At 45.0% G+C, this 19331-nt stretch overlaps 1 protein-coding gene across 2 annotated transcripts in view; it reads left to right on the forward strand.

The window, feature by feature from the left end:
• Positions 1–2444: 2444 nt before the first annotated feature.
• Positions 2445–19331, forward strand: part of cdk14 (cyclin dependent kinase 14) — a 29488-nt gene continuing 12601 nt past the window's right edge. The window contains exons 1-3 of one of the 2 annotated variants that reach the window (XM_066643996.1): positions 2445–2720; positions 3585–3616; positions 17931–18176. In XM_066643996.1, coding sequence (XP_066500093.1) covers positions 2675–2720; positions 3585–3616; positions 17931–18176 — 324 coding nt within the window. In that variant the 5' untranslated portion in view covers positions 2445–2674. Of the gene's footprint in view, positions 2721–3584; positions 3617–12568; positions 12703–17930; positions 18177–19331 lie in introns of those variants that run through there. The other variant, XM_066644006.1, reaches the window with a different exon arrangement.

Genomic DNA, 19331 nt, shown 5'->3' on the forward strand with positions numbered 1-19331 from the left:
TCATACTATCCTCTACATACTACTCATCCATACTATCCTCTACATACTAACCATCCATACTATACTCTACATACTAATCATCCACACTATCCTCTACATACGAATCATCCATATTATCCTCTATATACTAACCATACATACTATCTTCTACATACTAATCATCCATACTATCCTCTACATACTAATTATCCACACTATCCTCTACATACTAATCATCCATAGTATCCTCTACATACTCAACATCCATATTGTCCTCTACATACTAATCATCCATACTATCCTCTACATACTCAACATCCATATTGTCCTCTACATACTAATCATCCATACTATCCTCTACATACTCAACATCCATATTGTCCTCTACATACTAATCATCCATACTATCCTCTACACACTAATCATCCATACTATCCTCTACACACTAATCATCCACACTATCCTCTACATACTAATCATCCATACTATCCTCTACATACTAATTATCCACACTGTCCTCTACATACTAATCATCCATAGTATCCAATATATACTAACCATCCATACTGTCTTCTACATACTAACTATACATACTAACCATCACCAAAACAACAACAGATACACATAAACACATTAATCATATTATTTAAACATTCATTCATTCATTATCTGTAAGCGCTTATCCAGTTCAGGGTCGCAGTGGGTCCAGTGCCTACCTGGAATCATTGGGCGCAAGGCGGGAATACACCCTGGAGGGGGCGCCAGTCCTTCAAGGGCAACACAGACACACACACACACATTCACTCACACCTACGGACACTTTTGAGTCGCCAATCCACCTACCAACGTGTGTTTTTGGACTGTGGGAGGAAACCGGAGCACCCGGAGGAAACCCACGCAGACACAGGAAGAACACACCACATTCGTCACAGACAGTCACCCGGAGGAAACCCACGCGGACACAAGGAGAACACACCACAATCCTCACAGACAGTCACTCGGAGGAAACCCACACGGACACAGGGAGAACACACCACACTCCTCACAGACAGTCTCCCGGAGGAAACCCACGCAGACACAGGGAGAACACACCACACTCCTCACAGACAGTCACCCGGAGGAAACCCACGCGGACACAGGGAGAACACACCACACTCCTCACAGACAGTCACCCGGAGGAAACCCACACGGACACAGGGAGAACACACCACACTCCTCACAGACAGTCTCCCGGAGGAAACCCACGCAGACACAGGGAGAACACACCACACTCCTCACAGACAGTCACCCGGAGGAAACCCACGCGGACACAGGGAGAACACACCACACTCCTCACAGACAGTCACCCGGAGGAAACCCACGCGGACACAGGGAGAACACACCACACTCCTCACAGACAGTCTCCTGCAGGAAACCCACGCAGACACAGAGAGAACACACCACACTCCTCACAGACAGTCACCCGGAGCGGGAATCGAACCCACAACCTCCAGGCCCCTGGAGCTGTGTGACTGCGACACTACCTGCTGCGCCCTGTGCTGCCCCTATTATTTAAACATAAACATTCATATTAGCACATCATACATACTAACATCCAGCCCCAATACTACCTTCTCTTTAATACTGTTCTCTGTTTCACACTGTCCATCCATACTGACTACTCGATATCCTCCAGGTTCAATACAGTTTTATCTCATTTAATTTAATTAACACCCTTCCCTACTGTGTGCTGATTTACACCCCCCCACACACACACACACCACCAAGCCCAAGACAACTTAGTTTTATGTGAGTTTTATAATGAGATTATCCTCTTTATCTCTGTGCTTACTCTTTAACCCTCAGAAGAAAAGACAAGCAGTTTTCCTGCCCTCACCCTTCCCCACTGAAATATGTGATACTGCTGACTGAGTGTGTGATACTGCTGACTGAGTGTGTGTTGGGTTTTTAAGTGTAAACCACAGTGCTTTAACTTATTCCCACGTTTCATGTCTGCAGCTTTTTCTTATTCTTTTTTTTTTAAATATTATTATTGTTGTTGTTTTATAGGTATTTACTCCTCTTAAAAACATAAAATAACTCAGGCTGTTATTTTTTATATCCTTTGTAATCTTTATTGATTGTGTAGTGACTACAAACCCCTCCCTTCCATCAGGGGGCGTATCCTTATGATTGACAATTTAATCCACGAATCACATTGTGGGTGGAGCTTATTTAAAACCCGTTCCGCCCTCTCGGCCAATCAGAGGACAGCAGCACGGAGACAGAAAGGGAGAGAGGGAGTATTGTAGAAAGAGGGAGATAGAAAGAAAGAGAGAGAGGGAGAGAGAAAGGAGAGGAGAAAGCGAGAAAAAGGGAGAGCAGAAGGAGACAGAAAGATAAAAGAGAGATTCAAAGAGAACAAGACAGAGAAGCAGTTGAGAGAGAGAGATAGAGAGAGAGAGAGGTAAGAAAGAGAGAAAAGAGGAGGAGAGAGGAGCGAGAGAGAAATTAAGAAAAAAGAGAAAGGGAGAGAACAGAGACAGAAATAAAGGCTTTATTTTAGTTCTGGTGAACATCTGGTAGAGTATTGTTCCTTCTCCAGTGTGATGTGACGGTTTGGTTGAGGATGATGAAAATGAAGATGATGAAGAGTCCAGCTGTGCTCCGCAGCTGGATTTAACTGACGACTTAAAGCAGGAGAAAGTGACTGAGGATGAAGAAGCTGCGCAGAACTTTGTCAGAGAGCTTCAGCCGCATCGGTGAGGAACACACACACACACACACTCACACAGACACACACACAAAGACAAGTACTCAACACTTTAACTTCTCATTCTTCAGCTTGTTATTTACAACTCCACGTTCCACCTTAAATGCTGCAGCAGTTCCATTCTGGCGACTGAAGCTCCTGCTTTAACAGCTGCACTGTTTAAGGTGGACGGGGAATGATGAATAAGAGGATTGAAGAAGAAAACTGAACCCAACTCGTAACGCCCTGTTCTGCTTTATGTATCAATTTCCTAATTGATTCATTTGCTTTTGATGTCTCTTTTGTAGTTTAAAGCAGCCTTTTATTTTATTTTATTTTTTTTGCAGCTTTATTTGGCCGCTCACAATTTTGCAGCTCTCTTTTTTTGCAGTTTTATATTACAGCTCTTTATTTTGCAGCCCTAATGTGCATTTACTTATTTTGCTGGGTCTGTTTTGCAGCTCTCTATTTTGCAGTTCTGTCTATTATTTTTCATCTCTATTTAACACTGCTTTATTGTGTGCCTCTCTATTCTGCAGCTCATTATTTTGCCCCTTTTTTTACCTCTTTTTTTATAGCAGACAGACAGACAGACAGAGGGCAGACAGACACAGAACAAACAGGTAGACAGATGGAAAAGCAGATACTGTGAGGTTGTGACATCACAACCATGATGAAACCCAGTGGGCAGTTTCAGTTTCCATATATGGCCAGTGTGGACAGTTTAAAATGAACTAATGTTTACACTCTACATCACACACTATCACTCGGAATGAAGAGTTTTCATATTATGGGATGTTTATCTACCGTGGGTCTGGGGGTCAGTCGTCTGTAAAAACCAGGAACTGATTCTCTCCTCTTTTTTCTTTCACAGCTTTGAAGAAGGAGGACAGTGGTTTTGATGAGGTCAGTGGAAACAAGACGTGTGTGTGTGTGTGTGTGTCTGTCTGTCTGTCTGTCTGTCACTCTGTGTATTGGTGGGTAGAGCAAAAACACCAATGTAATATATTGTCTATGGGCAGTAATTGAATGTCGAGCTGATGTAACAGAAATAGCAGTTTATTATTCTCCTCCAAGTGTGTTGAGCTGGTGTGGTGTAACAGAATTTCCCTGAAATACTCCTTTAATGCAGTGTGTGTGGTATTTAAGGTCCACACCTGGAGGAATTGAGCAGAATCGAGGTGAGGCGGAGTGTGGAGCAGAGCATGGGAACCAGCTATTACCACCAGAGCAGTGGTGTGTGTGTGTGTGTGTGTGTGTGTGTGTGTGTGTGTGTGTGTGTGTGTCTGTGTTACCCAGCAGAAAAAAATGTGAAGAATCTAAGAAGGAAAAGGGTCGTTTCCTGTTTCAGAGAGAGACTAGCGAACATCTGACTGGGAGAGAGAGAGAGAGAGAGAGAGAGAGAGAGAGTGACAGAGAGAGTGACAGTAAGACTCATTGTGTGTGTGTTAAATAGTTTGCTGCAGGCTGATTAGTATGGGATTTAGTGTGGATGTGTGTGTGTGTGTGTGTGTGTGTGTGTGTGTGTGTGTGTATCCCTGATCATTTCTAGTGGTTAAACTGATGTGGTTTGCAAATTTTTGTAGATAAAATCATGTAGCCTGTAGCATGTAGCATTATTCATATGGAAATGGTAATTCAGAATAAGGTTAGCATGTAGCATAATTATGCTAGTGAATGGGTGAGTCAAGAAACTGGTGAACCTCTATATTGCTGACTCAGTGAATCCCGTGGTCCCATGTTAAATAAGAAGTTGCAGTTTCGTATGAATTACAATATTCAAAATAAATTCCAGTGGAGGATAGAAGCAAAAAAAAAAACAAAAAACGGGGAAAACGAAAACTGCAGAAGAATTTTGGGAGCCACAGGGTTAATCAGAGAGTGTTTGAACCAGTTAATGTTGACTCACTGACCCAGTGAATGAGTGAAGGGATGAATGGGTGAAGCAAATATGAAGTTGAATTTAAATTAAGGATGAAGCGTAAAGATCCAGTTATGAGGAGAGCTCTGTGTGTGTGTGTGTGTGTGTGTGTGTGTGTGTGTGTGTGTGTGTGTGATCTTACTCTCTCAGCGCTGGGCTCTGTTATAAGCTGCTTACAACCCCACCCCCTACCCCCCAAACTGATTACAGAATAACGGCTGAGTGATGAGAACACACACTTTTTCACACACACTGTTTTCTATCTCTGACTCCTGTTTTACTGCTATCTCTCTCTCTCTCTCTCTCTCTCTCTCTCTCTCAGTGGAGGGCTGTAGATTAGAATAATCCAGAGAGGCGCAGCTGGAATCATATCAAACTGATTCATGGTATCATTTCCTAAGAAATCAGACTCATATCTGAATCAAACTGTGGGATTATATTTACCCGGTGTGTTGCACTTAACTTTCCCTCATCAGCAGCTGGAAGTGTGAACTCTGCTACCCTTTCCCCTGTGCTAACTCTTAACGAAACACACCGTCGTGTTTCAGCAGTGACATACGGAGAGACAGAACTGGATTATTGCAGTTATCAAATGCTCTGCTTAAATGTCTGATTAATCAAATCATCTGAAAGCCCGTCTCCTGTATCTGTTTAACACAGCCGTTCTGACAGAGCGCAGTACACCACAGGAAGAGCAGGGGGCGATATGACTGTCCGTTTATTCTCTTTCTCTGTCTGTCTCTCTCTCTTTTCATTCTCTAAACTCTCTCTATTTCTGTTGTTTCTCTATCTCTGTGCCTCTCACTCTTTCTCTCTCTACTCTCTCACTAAGCGCTCCCTCTGACTCTTCTTTCTCTCTCTCTCTCTCGCTCTCTCTCTCTCAGCTCTCTATTTCCATCTGTCGCCTCAGCTCTTTTTCTGTTCTCTCTCTCCCTGTTTTCTCTGCACACACACACACACTCTCACTTTTGCTATGTGTTCTCTCTCTGCTCTCTGCTGCTCACACTGTTTTCGGTTCTCTCTCTCTCTCTCTCTCTCTCTCTCTCTGAGGGTACAGTCTGTTGGTGCAGATGCCCCTGTCGTGGCTTGTCCTTTTATGGTGCTCCTGTTATTTGTCTTATTTGTGTGAGTCTTAAATATTTTCCCCTTAACTCAGTGGCTGTGTCGTTAAAGAGACGGTGCCCTACATTCCTCACTCCACTCTTCGGAGAAGACTCTACATTACATGTCGGTGTTGGATGGTGCTCTATCGCTCCAGAAAACACAGTTCCACTGCACCACAGACCAGTGCTGTGGAGTTTTACACCTTTGCTAGCAGAGTGTTGGTGTTGGGCATGCAGAGCCTCACATTTCATTTTCACTGACCCTATGGGTCAGAACTGGGTCAGGACCAGCCAGCTGACCCCTGTGCTGGGTAATGTTTCAGCAGTTAGCCCATCTCTCAGTGTGTGTGTTGGTGTGTGTGTGTGTGTGTGTGTGTGTGTGTGTGTGTGTGTGTGTGTGTGTGTGTGTGTGTGTGTGTGTGTGTGTGTGTGTGTAAATATGCAGAATGTTCTGGAAATGTCAAAGTGTCAGTGCAGAACAACACACTGGTTATAAATAATGCAGAAGCACATCAACTTTAATAAGACAAACTGAGGCCAGTTCTGTAAGTGCATGTGTGTGTGTGTGTGTGTGTGTAAATGATAGAGACACAGAGAGAGAGAGAGAGAGAGAGAGATAGAGAGAGAAGAAAAGACTTGAAATTTTAGTTCGAGAGTTGTGTGTGTGTGTGTCTGTGTGTGTGGTTGTTTGTGTGTGTGAGAGAGTGTGTTGTTTTCGTTTGTGTGTGTTCCGTTGTAAAGCTTTAGATTTAGACTGAGGGCTGTGTGAGTGTGTATTGGTCTCTAGTGTGATGATGTCACTCTGTTTTGTATGACCTCATTCCCTGTAGATGAGGACACTCCCTCAAACTCATTCACATCATACGGCAGCAACACGGAGAAACTCAGCGTCTGTAACAGTTCGGTGCCAGTTCTGTCTGCACTGACGCCACACTGGAGCACAAAATGAATCTTAAAACATTTTACTGACCACTTCTAATGAGTTCAGCGGCTTTCAGCTGCAACCCCTACTGAGGAAGAGGAAGAGAATGATGATGATGATGATGATAGAGAAAACCATTACTGTAATTAAGTTTCTTAAAGTATGGCTTTTGGAGTTTGAGGTTTGTGAGTTTTGAGGCGTGTTGCTCCAGAAAGTGAGGAGTTGGAGCTGAAGCAGCGGGGCTGAGGGTTTTGAGGGGTTTGAGGGGGACACAGCTGTGGAGGGGGGTGTTGGAGGGGAGGCTTTTGTGGGGCATTGTGTCAAGGTTATGAAAATCACTGAACACCCTCCAACACACACACATGTTGTGAACAGCTGCACTGTGACACACACCAGCTGGACTTTCATTGTGTGTATGTGTGTTGAGGTGCAGGTGTGTGTCCTTGACAGAGCCCACTGTTGTGGGCATTATGCCCGTATAAGGAGTTCCGAGTGTGATCAGGATTTTCTGTCACAGAAATGAAGTTAGTGTTTGTAAATTGTGTCTTATGGGAAAAAAACACACCTCTAAACCAGATCTGTTTCTGTTCTGTTTATTTCTGCACTGAAACCTGCTCTGAATTACCAGTTCCGTTATCAATATTGCTAAATGCTACTAGCTAACACTGTTCTGGATCACCAGTTCATGAAAGAGCTTCGTTATCAATATTGCTAAATACTGCTAGCTAACACTGTTCTGAATTACCAGTTCATGAGGAAGTTTTGTTATCAATATTGCTAAATACTGCTAGCTAACACTGTTCTGAATTACCAGTTTATGAAGGAGTTCCGTTATCAATATTGCTAACTGCTACAAGCTAGCACTGTTCTGAATTACCAGTTCATGAAGGAGTTCCGTTATCAATATTGCTAAATGCTACAAGCTAACACTGTTCTGAATTACCAGTTTATGAAGGAGTTCCGTTGTCAATATTGCTAACTGCTACACGCTAGCACTGTTCTGAATTACCAGTTCATGAAGGAGTTCCGTTGTCAATATTGCTAAATGCTACAAGCTAACACTGTTCTGAATTACCAGTTTATGAAGGAGTTCTGTTATCAATATTGCTAATTGCTACTAGCTAACACTGTTCTGAATTACCAGTTCATGGAGTTCCGTTATCAATATTGCTAACTGCTACAAGCTAACACTGTTCTGAATTACCAGCTCATTAAAGATTTCACTATAAAAATGCTACATGCTAACAGGCTAGCACTTATTCATATGACCAGAAACAAAGCCCTAGACAAACTCAGCCCACTGAAGTTGAAAGATTTTGTCAGTGTTTGGCTCCAGTTTGAGGCTCCAGGTTGTTGGTTTATAACAGCGCTAATGTTTAACAGCTTAACAGTTTAACAACCCCAAAGCTTGCAACTTTTAACCAAGTCAGTTGCATTTTTAGTCTAACCACCAATTGTGGGAAGAGACTGGAAAAGGGAAAAAATGTATTCCTTGAGCAGCAGCAGCAGTGCTAAAGAATTTATTATTTTACTTTGAAGCACTGTAACTAAACACTGCACACACTGGGTTCACCTCCTTCTACAGAATATACGACCGCACTGGGAGCTCAGGACCGCATTCAGGATTTAAAGCTGTATAAGGAGCTGTTCTGAGGGTATTTCTGTAGGCCAGTGGGGGAGTTTGAGGCTCTGCGTGTTGCTCCTCTCCTTAAAACAGAATTTATTTTTTAACCTTAGAATTTTAAAACATTTTTATAGTCAGTGTGTTGCTTGTTCTATAAGTGTTTGTGTTCTGTTTAGTCTTCAAACACCACAACAAAGATCTGATTGGTCGCCTGATTTTAACGCATACACCACACAAAACAATATGGATCCTAATTGAAAACTTGACGCAGCATTGCAGTAAATCAGTTTTGGACTTGGTGTGAAGGACTACACAATACGTGTTCATTTTCAAAACTTAATGAGTTTTTTTCATTCATAAATATGGGTCACAGTGTGAATAGGCCTCTACTTTTAGCGTGATGTTATTTCAGTGCACACAATAGCATTAGCTTGGAACATGTAGCATCATTCATATTACTGAAGTTGTTGAGTGTTTATATTTTGTGATGAGTAAATCTGAGAGGGTGGTAGCCGTTAGCTGTTAGCCACGAGGACAGCAGACTGCTGGGTAATGAGGCACTCGTTGCCACGGTGATGAATGAGGATTATTATGATGTCAATGGAGGTCATTTGCGGCTGGATCTGTTACTCTCAGGAATGAGATGATTTATTTAGATTTGGTTTAGGAAAAATGGAGTGACTCCTCAGTCAAGTATCAGAGTGAGTGAGAGAGAGAGAGAGAGTGAGAGAGAGAGAGAGAGAGAGAGAGAGAGAGACAGAGGAGGCATGATCCTGTAATTTGAGAGAGATGAAAATCTTCACTTAACTGGGAAACAGTAGCAGAGCACTGAGATAATAGTATTAGAGAGAGAGAGAGAGAGAGGAAGTTGAAAAAGAGGATGAGAGTAAGAGAGGGGTGAAAAAGAGCATGAGAGAGAGATTATAATGGCAGGAAGGAAGCTTTCTATCAGAGTAAATAATCAGTAAGTGGTTCGATGAGATCAAGCAGTGTGTGTTTGTGTTTGGGTTTGTGGGGGTGGGTGTTGGAGGAGGGGTGAGGGGGGGTTTTGATGATCTTCAAAATGACAGGTTTTCAGGCTTCAACTTTGAACAGGTCCTACTTCAGGTCAGTAGGGGTGTGTATTATACTGTCCGGTCGAGGAGGAGAAAAAGTCTAGCCATTCACTCAGGACAGCACAAACCAGCGGGAAAATAATTAAACATTTCCTTTCATATATACATCTCTCTCTCTCTCTCTCTCTCTCTCTCTCTCTCTCTCTTTCTCTTTCTCTCTCGCCCGGCAGGGTGTTAGATATGTTGTAATGAATTATGTATGCTGCTCGCCCCTTTTTAAGATACACACCCATCCAGAACACACCACAACACACACACCAATGCCTTTGGTCAAAGAGCAGCATGTTTGTGTGTGTGTGTGTGTGTGTGTGTGTGTTTTTGTAGTACTTGTTAAGTCTGTTACAGAGTGTGAGGATTAGCTCAGATGATGACCGTGAGCTGTTTGTCTTTAGCCTGAGTTTAACTCGTCCCTCAGTGCAGTGGAGAGTGAGATTAGTGCTGATGCTGGGTTCTAGATAATGTTGCGAATCCTTTTGGGTTGATTTTGCTGCATTTTAGCTGCTTTACCATTAGCCAGGGGTCTCACTCAGCAGGTGGCCTTGCTCATCCAGTTAAGTTTGAACTTACTCTCGGCTTTCTGTTGAGACCCATGACCACGGCATGTTTAGACTTCATCCAGGCTGCCTAAGTTCAGGTTTAGGGATCACAAAAAGCTCTTTGACCAATCAGGGCTGGCCTTCTGACCCAAAATAACCAGACAAGAGCAGCTCAGCAGAGAAACTACTCACTGAGTCGCCTCATTCAGCAGTGATTGAGTCTTCAAGCAGTTCCTCAAAGCTGGAAACACACAGTTCTATCAAATGTGTTTTATATCTGAAGCATTAATATTTCCTCTTTGCTATATTACTGCAGCTAATATAAATAATAACAATAACATTAATGGTGGATCTTTAAAAATCATATATATACCACAGGTTCTCAGCCTTTTTAACAGAGCAGTTTTTTGTTTCTGTGTCTGTGTGGGTTTCCTCCGGGTGACTGTCTGTGAGGAGTGTGGTGTGTTCTCCCTGTGTCTGCGTGGGTTTCCTCTGGGTGACTGTCCTATCTGTGAGGAGTGTGGTGTGTTCTCCCTGTGTCTGCGTGGGTTTCCTGCGGGTGACTGTCTGTGAGGAGTGTGGTGTATTCTCCCTGTGTCTGCTTGGGTTTCCTCCGGGTGACTGTCCTATCTGTGAGGAGTGTGGTGTGTTCTCCCTGTGTCTGCGTGGGTTTCCTCTGGCTGCTCCGGTTTCCTCCCACAGTCCAAAAAACACATGTTGGTCGGTGGATTGGCGACTGGTGTGAGTGAATGTTTGGCAAGAATCAGTTCAGGTTTATTCGACTTTCCTGCAACACTGTGGATGAATACATTTGTACAAAAGCATGTAAATGACAAAATCATTGCCAGGAACATCTGTATCTGCAGTAGCCGATTGGGTGGTGTGTGTGGGGGCGGGGGGGGGAGGGGGGTGAGTGGGTACACAGTGTTGTAATATGGGTAACATTCATTCATTCATTCATTGTCTGTAACCCTTATCCAGTTCAGGGTCACGGTGGGTCCAGAGCCTACCTGGAATCATTGGGCGCAAGGCGGGAATACACCCTGGAGGGGGCGCTAGTCCTTCACAGGGCAACACAGACAAACACACACATTCACTCACACCTACGGACACTTTTGAGTCGCCAATCCACCTACCAACGTGTGTTTTTGGACTGTGGGAGGAAACCGGAGCACCCGGAGGAAACCCACGCAGACACAGGGAGAACACACCACACTCCTCACAGACAGTCACCCGGAGGAAACCCACGCGGACACAGGGAGAACACACCACACTCCTCACAGACAGTCACCCGGAGGAAACCCACGCGGACACAGGGAGAACACACCACACTCCTCACAGACAGTCACCCGGAGGAAACCCACGCGGACACAGGGAGAACACACCACACTCCTCACAGACAGTCACCCGGAGGAAACCCACGCGGACACAGGGAGAACACACCACACTCCTCACAGACAGTCACCCGGAGGAAACCCATGCGGACACAGGGAGAACACACCAACTCCTCACAGACAGTCACCCGGAGGAAACCCATGCGGACACAGGGAGAACACACCAACTCCTCACAGACAGTCACCCGGAGCGGGAATCGAACCCACAACCTCCACGTCCCTGGAGCTGTGTGACTGCGACACTACCTGCTGTGCCACCGTGCCAATGGGACAATATGGTTAACATATTATATAAAAATATTGAAACACATTATGTTGCATATTATAATCATATATTATACAAGATATTTATTATTACATTAATTTAATGGTGTATTATATTGGAATGGAATCAGAAGGAGTTGTGGTTTTCACAGAACAGCGGTGAAAAGTAGCCAAATGGACTTTTCTGGTTCATGAACCAATTCGTGTTGGTGGAAACACACTGAACGACTCCAAAGTATGTTAGAGAATGGGAATTGTTCTAGTTCTTCGTTGGTGGAGAAAAGCTATCAGTTACACGACTCGGGGAGCCCCCTCTGCGTGTGGTTAATGACCCCAGGTCAGTTCCATAAATGTGTAACAGAGAGTGATTTAGCTGCTCCAGGGCTTTACACATGGACTCTGTTTGAGATTATAGACCATATATTATATCAGCTACTGGAGTGTGTGTGTCTGTGTGTGAAAGAGAGAGAGTGAGGGAGAGAGAGAGAGAGAGAGAGAGAGAGAGAGAGAGAGAGAGTGCGTGAGTATTATAGTTGCTGATGTCACCAGTGATGCTCTGCAGCCGAGTGGGTTGAATTTCACTGGAGCATCAATACCTTGGTGTATATGTCTGTGTGTGTGTGTGTGTGTGTGTGTGTGTGTGTGTGTGTGTGTGTGTGTGTGTGTGCACGCAAACACTCCGGCTGCTCCTCTGCTTCCTCAAACTCCTCCGGACTGTACCATCTGCTCCTGGAGGAGGGGGGATGAGAGGGCTTATCTCTATTAGAATTTTTGGAGGGGTGGTCCTGAGGAGAATCCACACTATACGCTGCGTCACATTGTGTGTGTTAGACCACCCCCCCCACCATACTCACACACACAGACACACACACACAGACAAACACACACACACACCTAGGGAGTAAAGGCTGAGAAATCTCTGTCCCCCCCCCCTCCTCCTTCTTCTCTCTGTGAGCATTTAGTACAGTCTGTGGGCTGAGGGCGAGTGAGAGGGAGATACAGAGAGAGAGAGAGAGAGAGAGAGAGAGAGAGAGAGAGAGAGGCTTTGCATGTCTGCTTTAGCCTGAATGCGTTTGTTCAGCGTGAGACATCCTCAAACAGACTGAGAAAAAGGTAAGATCAGGATAAATTTACACACACTCTTATTTTAGTCTGTCTTTCTCTCTCTCTTCTCTCTCTCTCTTCTCTCTCTCTCTCTCATTCTCTTCTCTCTCTCTCCCTCTCTCTCTCTCTATGCCTGTCTATTCCACTTCCATCCCTCTCTTCTCTCTGCCTCTCTCTCCTTTCTTCATTTCTGTCTCTCTGCTCTTTCTATCCCTTCCTTCTGCATCCCTCTCTCTCTCCATCCATGTCCCTCTCTCTCGCTCTTTCTCCATTTGCAGTACAGTGTGTGTGTGTGTGGAAAATGCATGTTTACGTTGCAGAGGACACACATACACACGCGCGCACACACAGACACACACACACACACACACACACACACACACACACACACACGGAGCATGACTTAGTCTGTGTGTGTGTGTGTGTGTGTGTGTGGTGTTTGTGATGGAGGAATTTAAGGCCTGCTCATAGAGAGAGAGAGAGAGAGAGAGAGAGAGAGAGAGAGCATCTCTATATTTTCAGCATATCTCTCTCTCTCTCTCTCTCTGAACTAAATGATAAATGTATGTATGTTTTGCTGTATATATATATAAATATATATATATATATATATATATATATATATGTGTGTGTGTGTGTGTGTGTGTGTGTGTGTGGGTGTGTGTGTGGGTGTGCATGTGTGTTGTTTTTCTCTGTTCTGCTTGATTTTGAGCGATGTAGCAACGATGCTCAGCATACACTCCACTTCCTGCCCTGGGGGATGTTGGGACATGGCGTCTGTGTGTGTGTGTGTGTGTGTGCACGCATCAGTATCCTCTGAGCTAAGCGTTCAAGAGAAGATGAGAGATAAAGAGGCCAATTCACACACACACTTGTACACACACACACACACAAACACACGCACACACACACACACACACACACACACACACTCGTTATGGAAACACACTCCTGACTAGGAGACTGTTGCAGAGTGAGAGTGTGTTGCTGATGAGGTTCTAAAATTCAGGACACTGCGCCGTGGACAGATGTGAGGAAATCTACACAGTTTATATATGATTAATAACACGGTCTCAGAGTGTGTGCTACAGGAGACACCGTGTTCATACACCGTCTGTAACACTGTGCTATTACAGCTTAATGTGTGAGGAGCAAAGATGAACCCATCCAGTCTGATCCCACAGAACACGCTGCTGAAAGGGTTTATGCTGCTCTGAACCGGGTCAGAACAGAGAGCATGTGTTGTATTATTTCTTCCATTGGGTCAGTCCAGATAGGCCTTCCTTCCACCTGTGCACCAGTGAGCCTTGGGCACCCGTGACCCTGTGGTCAGTTCACTGCTTGTGTGACCACAGCACACTGGAGGTTTGGAGACTGACCAAAACATTAGGACCATCACAGTTTGGCCCTCAGATCCATACCCTGAACGTCACCACTTTCCAATAAAAACATGTAAATGTCCTTCACACTGTGTGCAAATCTCATGAAGAATGGACCAATAGAAACGCTCCAAAATGACTCTGAATCAAATCTTTTTACATTGACTTCCATTGGAAGTTAAGAAGGTTTTTACCTCTCTTGTAAAGTTACTATTTTGGAGATAAATGTTCGTCTTTTCCCATCATTGATAACTATATCATGTTATGGACATAAATTATAATGACTTATATTCACTTTTAATAGGTTTATAGACCTTAAAAACACAGTCTTCGTGAATATTATTAAGAAATATTGTTGTTGATGTGTGTTTGCTCTGAGGAAGACGCTGCCTTTATTTCTGTCACGGAGAAATCAGGCTCACACGCAGAACTCCTTATATGGGCATGGCACCCCCTGCAGAATGGTACTAGGACTTCAGTGGGAGTAGTTGTTTGATGCATTGTGCAGTGCATGCTGGGAATTGTAGTGAAGGGTCTGTGCGGAGAGATGTAAAGCTGCTGAACGCTGTGTGACATATTAAAGTGTATTTATTGCTGGAAAGGCCTTTTAATGCACTCCCTCTGAGTCTGCGGCTTCATTATCCACAGAACTCCTACACACACACACACCCCACACACACTTCGCACGCACACACACACTTTATCTAACACCCCTTAACTAACACTCTTTCTTACTCTTTCTCTCTCTCTTTATCTCTCTCACACACACACACGTACACATGTGCATGCACAAACACACACACACACACACACACACTCTTTTATTTCCTTTACAGGACATGTAATGCAAATCTGTTCGTTAGTGCAGTCTGTGTGTGTGTGTGTGTGTGTGTGTGTGTCCTTAACCTGTCGAGTGTAATTAACAGCACTCAGAAACCCACTTCACACTGAAAAGCCATGTTCTCCATCAGACGATCAAATGCTGCCATTTACCCACTTTACAGCAGTCCTTCAACAGCTCAGAGATGCAGGGTTCACATGTGATTCAGCATCAGAATCAACTTCAGATTCAGTATCAGATTCAGCCTCAGAATCAGATTCAGCATCAGATTCAGCATCAGAATCAGATTCAGCATCAATAATGAACGGCAAGGGCTTTAGGTCTTGGTTGTGATGGATGTTCTAATGGAGCTTTTGATATAAGTTGTGGTGGAGGTTGTGATTAACTGATGAAGATTGTGATGAGCGTTGTGTTGGAGTTTCTGATGGACGTTCTAATGGTAATGGAGGTTCTGATGCAGGTTGTGCTGGAGTTTCTGATAGTGATGGTTAGGAAGATTCTGATGGAGATTGTGATGGAGGGTGTAATGGAAATAGAGATCGTGGTTGTGATGGAGAATGTGATGGATGTTGTGATGCGATTGTGATAGAGGTTCTGATGGAGGTTCTGATGGAAATGGAGATGGAGGTTGTGATGAGATGGAGATGGAGTTTATGATAGAGGTTGTGATGGAGGTTGTGAGGGAGGTTGTGATGGAGATTGAGATGGAGGTTGTGAGGGAGGTTGTGATGGAGATTGAGATGGAGGTTGTGATGGAGGTTGTGAGGGAGGTTGTGATTGAGGTTGTGAGGGAGGTTGTGATGGAGGTTGCGATGGAGGTTGTGAAGGAGGTTGTGAGGGAGGTTGTGATGGAGATTGAGATGGAGGTTGTGATGGAGGTTGTGATGGAGGTTGTGAGGGAGGTTGTGATGGAGGTTGTGAGGGAGGTTGTGATGGAGATTGAGATGGAGGTTGTGAGGGAGGTTCTGATGGAGATTGAGATGGAGGTTGTGAGGGAGGTTGTGATGGAGATTGAGATGAAGGTTGTGAGGGAGGTTGTGAGGGAGGTTCTGATGGAGATTGAGATGGAGGTTGTGATGGAGATTGAAATGGAGGTTGTGATGGAGATTGAAATGGAGGTTGTGATGGAGATTGAAATGGAGGTTGTGAGGGAGGTTCTGATGGAGAATGAGATGGAGGTTGTGATGGAGATTGAGATGGAGGTTCCGATGGAGATTGTGATGTAGGTTGTGATGGAGATTGAAATGGAGGTTGTGATGGAGATTGAAATGGAGGTTGTGAGGGAGGTTCTGATGGAGAATGAGTTGGAGGTTGTGATGGAAGTTGTGAGGGACATTGAGATGGAGGTTGTGATGGAGGTTGTGAGGGAGGTTCTGATGGAGATTGAGATGGAGGTTGTGATGGAGATTGAAATTGAGGTTGTGATGGAGATTGAAATGGAGGTTGTGATGGAGATTGAAATGGAGGTTGTGAGGGAGGTTCTGATGGAGAATGAGATGGAGGTTGTGATGGAAGTTGTGAGGGAGATAGAGATGGAGATTGAGATGGAGGTTGTGAAGGAGGTTGTGAGGGAGGTTCTGATGGAGATTGAGATGGAGGTTGTGAGGGAGATTGAGATGGAGATTGAGATGGAGGTTGTGAAGGAGGTTGTGAGGGAGGTTCTGATGGAGATTGAGATGAAGGTTGTGATGGAGGTTGTGAGGGAGGTTCTGATGGAGATTGAGATGGAGGTTGTGATGGAGGTTGTGAGGGAGGTTGTGATGGAGATTGAAATGGAGGTTGTGAAGGAGGTTGAGATGGAGGTTCTGATGGAGATCGTGATGAAGGTTGTGATGTGCAGTTCTCCAGCTGGCTTCGTCACGGCTCGAGGAGGAGTGCACAGTCTCCATTACTGCCTTTAATCCATCTGAGCTATTTAAACTCCCTCTCTCTCACTCCCCCTCTCACTCTCTCTCACACGCTCTCTCTCTCTCTCTCCTTCTCTCTCTCTCTCTCTCTCTCTCTCACTCACACACACACACACACACACACACAAACACACACACACAGCTGTGATAATCCGAGGGTAAAATCCAGTCACTGCACAAACCTGCAATTTCTGTCATGGACATTCAGGATAACCATACTGTGTGTGTGTGTGTGTGTGTGTGTGTGTGTGTGTGTGTGTGTGTGTGTGTGGCGAATAGTGAACACTCTTCTCTGAAGAAGCTCAGAGAAGAGAAACAGACTCATCGTGTACAGTGCAGTGTTCTCAGTGGTCTCTACTCTTCTAGGAGGGCTTAACCACCACCACCAGAGGTCAGGTGCTGGTTTGGGGGATTAGTTCTGAATCACAGACAGGTATTGGCTGGAGCTCCATCACTGCAGAGAACACAGTTCCTCCGCTCCACAGCCCAGTGCTGGGGGGGCGTTATATCCCCATGTTCTTTAGCAGATTAGACCCACAGGGTAGAGCTGTATTATTGAGTAGCACAGTAACTGTGGCCAATGTAAGACAGAGGTGTAACTTGCCCAACTGCAAGTCTCTCTCTCTCTCTCTCTCTCTGTCTCTCTCTCTCTCTCTCTCTCTCTCTCTCTCTCTCTCTCTGTGTGTCTCTGGACTGTGTTTAATTAGAATCAGAAACAGCTGTAAATATTTAATCTGAGGAGCTGCATCCAACACCACACACTCACTGATTAGTGATCTGTTTCACAATCAACCAATCAGCTTTGAGAGAGAGAGAGAGAGAGAGAGAAAGAGAGAGAGAGAGAAAGGTGGCCTCAGAAAGAGAGAGAAAGGATACAAAGACTTCACAGTGAGAGAAGAGACAGAAAGTGTATATGGCTGGTGTGTGCTTGTGAGTACTGTATCCAGTGTTTGATATGAGAGAGATAGATAGGAGGGGGCAGAGAGAGAGAGAGAGAGAGAGAGAGAGAGAGAGTGACACACAGAGTGCTTTGTTGAACAATCAGCAGCTGAGGTAATGGTAACCGAGTCTCTTTGCGGGTTGTTTACCTGTTTGTTTTCTTGTTTGTAGATATGTGTGTCCAAGATGTCCAGTCGCGGCTGCCAGGGATCGGACTCGGTGATGAAGCCGCTGGACACCATCCCTGAGGACCGCAAAGTGCGCGTGCAGAGGACTCAGAGCGGCTTCGAGCCGTTTGAGAAACCCGCGAGCCAAGTGAAGAGGGTACACTCCGAGAACAACGCCTGCATCAATGCCAAGAGCTCACAGGCTGGGAAAGAGTCGCCCAAACTCCGCCGCCACTCCAGCCCCAGCTCCGTGAGTAGAACCGGAGCGCTGACCAACACCCGGTCCGGTCCCAGGGTCCCAGAGGTAGGGGTTAGTGCAGGGTTAGGAGTCCTGCCCAGGGTGTTCCTGTCAGAGATGGGAATCAAACCTGAGAGGCACTATAGCGGCATTACAATAAAGAAGAAGGAGAGAGGTCACCAGGAGAAACTGGAAATACCTGACCTTAGGCTCATGTGCAGCTGCTCCAGAGGTGGGAGCAGCTGTAAGTAGGTGATAATCATAAACAGGGCTCTCAGCACCACTCGCTAGGTTTGGTTTTTGGGGGCGGACTCCATCCAGTATCCACCAGGTAAACATCAGTGATGTTACAGGTGTGTTACTACTCCCTGACCCATTTCCCCCGGCATTTCCATGGCGACGGCGGTGTTCAGGATGCGGCAGGTGTCCGGTGTTGGAGATACTGCTGGTTTGAGGTTACAGCTGATGGTTCTACCCCAGATCGGTCTGGGGTTTCACTGGAGTTCACTCTGAAGCAGATGGAGTTTCAGTCTGAACCTCACACTGCTCTGAGATGAACTCAGCTCTCAGCCATGAACCCTTCAGCAGAACCCTTTACGCCGTTCTCCTGCTGAACCCAGGGCTCCAATTAGTTCTGAGGACACTGTCTGGCTTCTGCATGAACCCTGTTGTCCTGCACTGTTACAGTAATTTTCTAAGAAGGTACAGTTTTCAAAAGTTCTCCCTAGTCTCAGTTACTCGGGTAGTCCTTTTCCACCAACGTGGAACCGGTTCAGTTCCATTTCGTGAAAATAATTTGGAACAGTTTGGCAGGTTTCCACCAACCAGAAAAGTTTATTCCCGACTGGATCCAAGGAAGAGAAGGTTCTTTAGCACAAACGAGAAGATAAAGAAGCTCCAGAAAGAGCTCAGAGCCTCATCAGACGTGTCATTTACAGAGTGGTATATTGACCTCAGCGGCGTTCAGAGTAAAATAACAGTGAACCAGATGTTTTGTTCTGAAAACAGGTGGACAGAACCAAGGTTCCAAGAATCTTGAACGGAACCTGAGTTCTTTTGGTGGAGCGGAGCTATTACTGTTCTCGGTTCTGAAGGAGGTTCTCTTCCAGATTGCTCCCAATATTTACAGTTCTGAGAGAGGTTCTCACTGAGTCTCGGTTCCTGACT

Source organism: Hoplias malabaricus, chromosome 1 (assembly GCF_029633855.1).
Source record: "Hoplias malabaricus isolate fHopMal1 chromosome 1, fHopMal1.hap1, whole genome shotgun sequence".
NCBI lineage: Eukaryota > Metazoa > Chordata > Actinopteri > Characiformes > Erythrinidae > Hoplias > Hoplias malabaricus.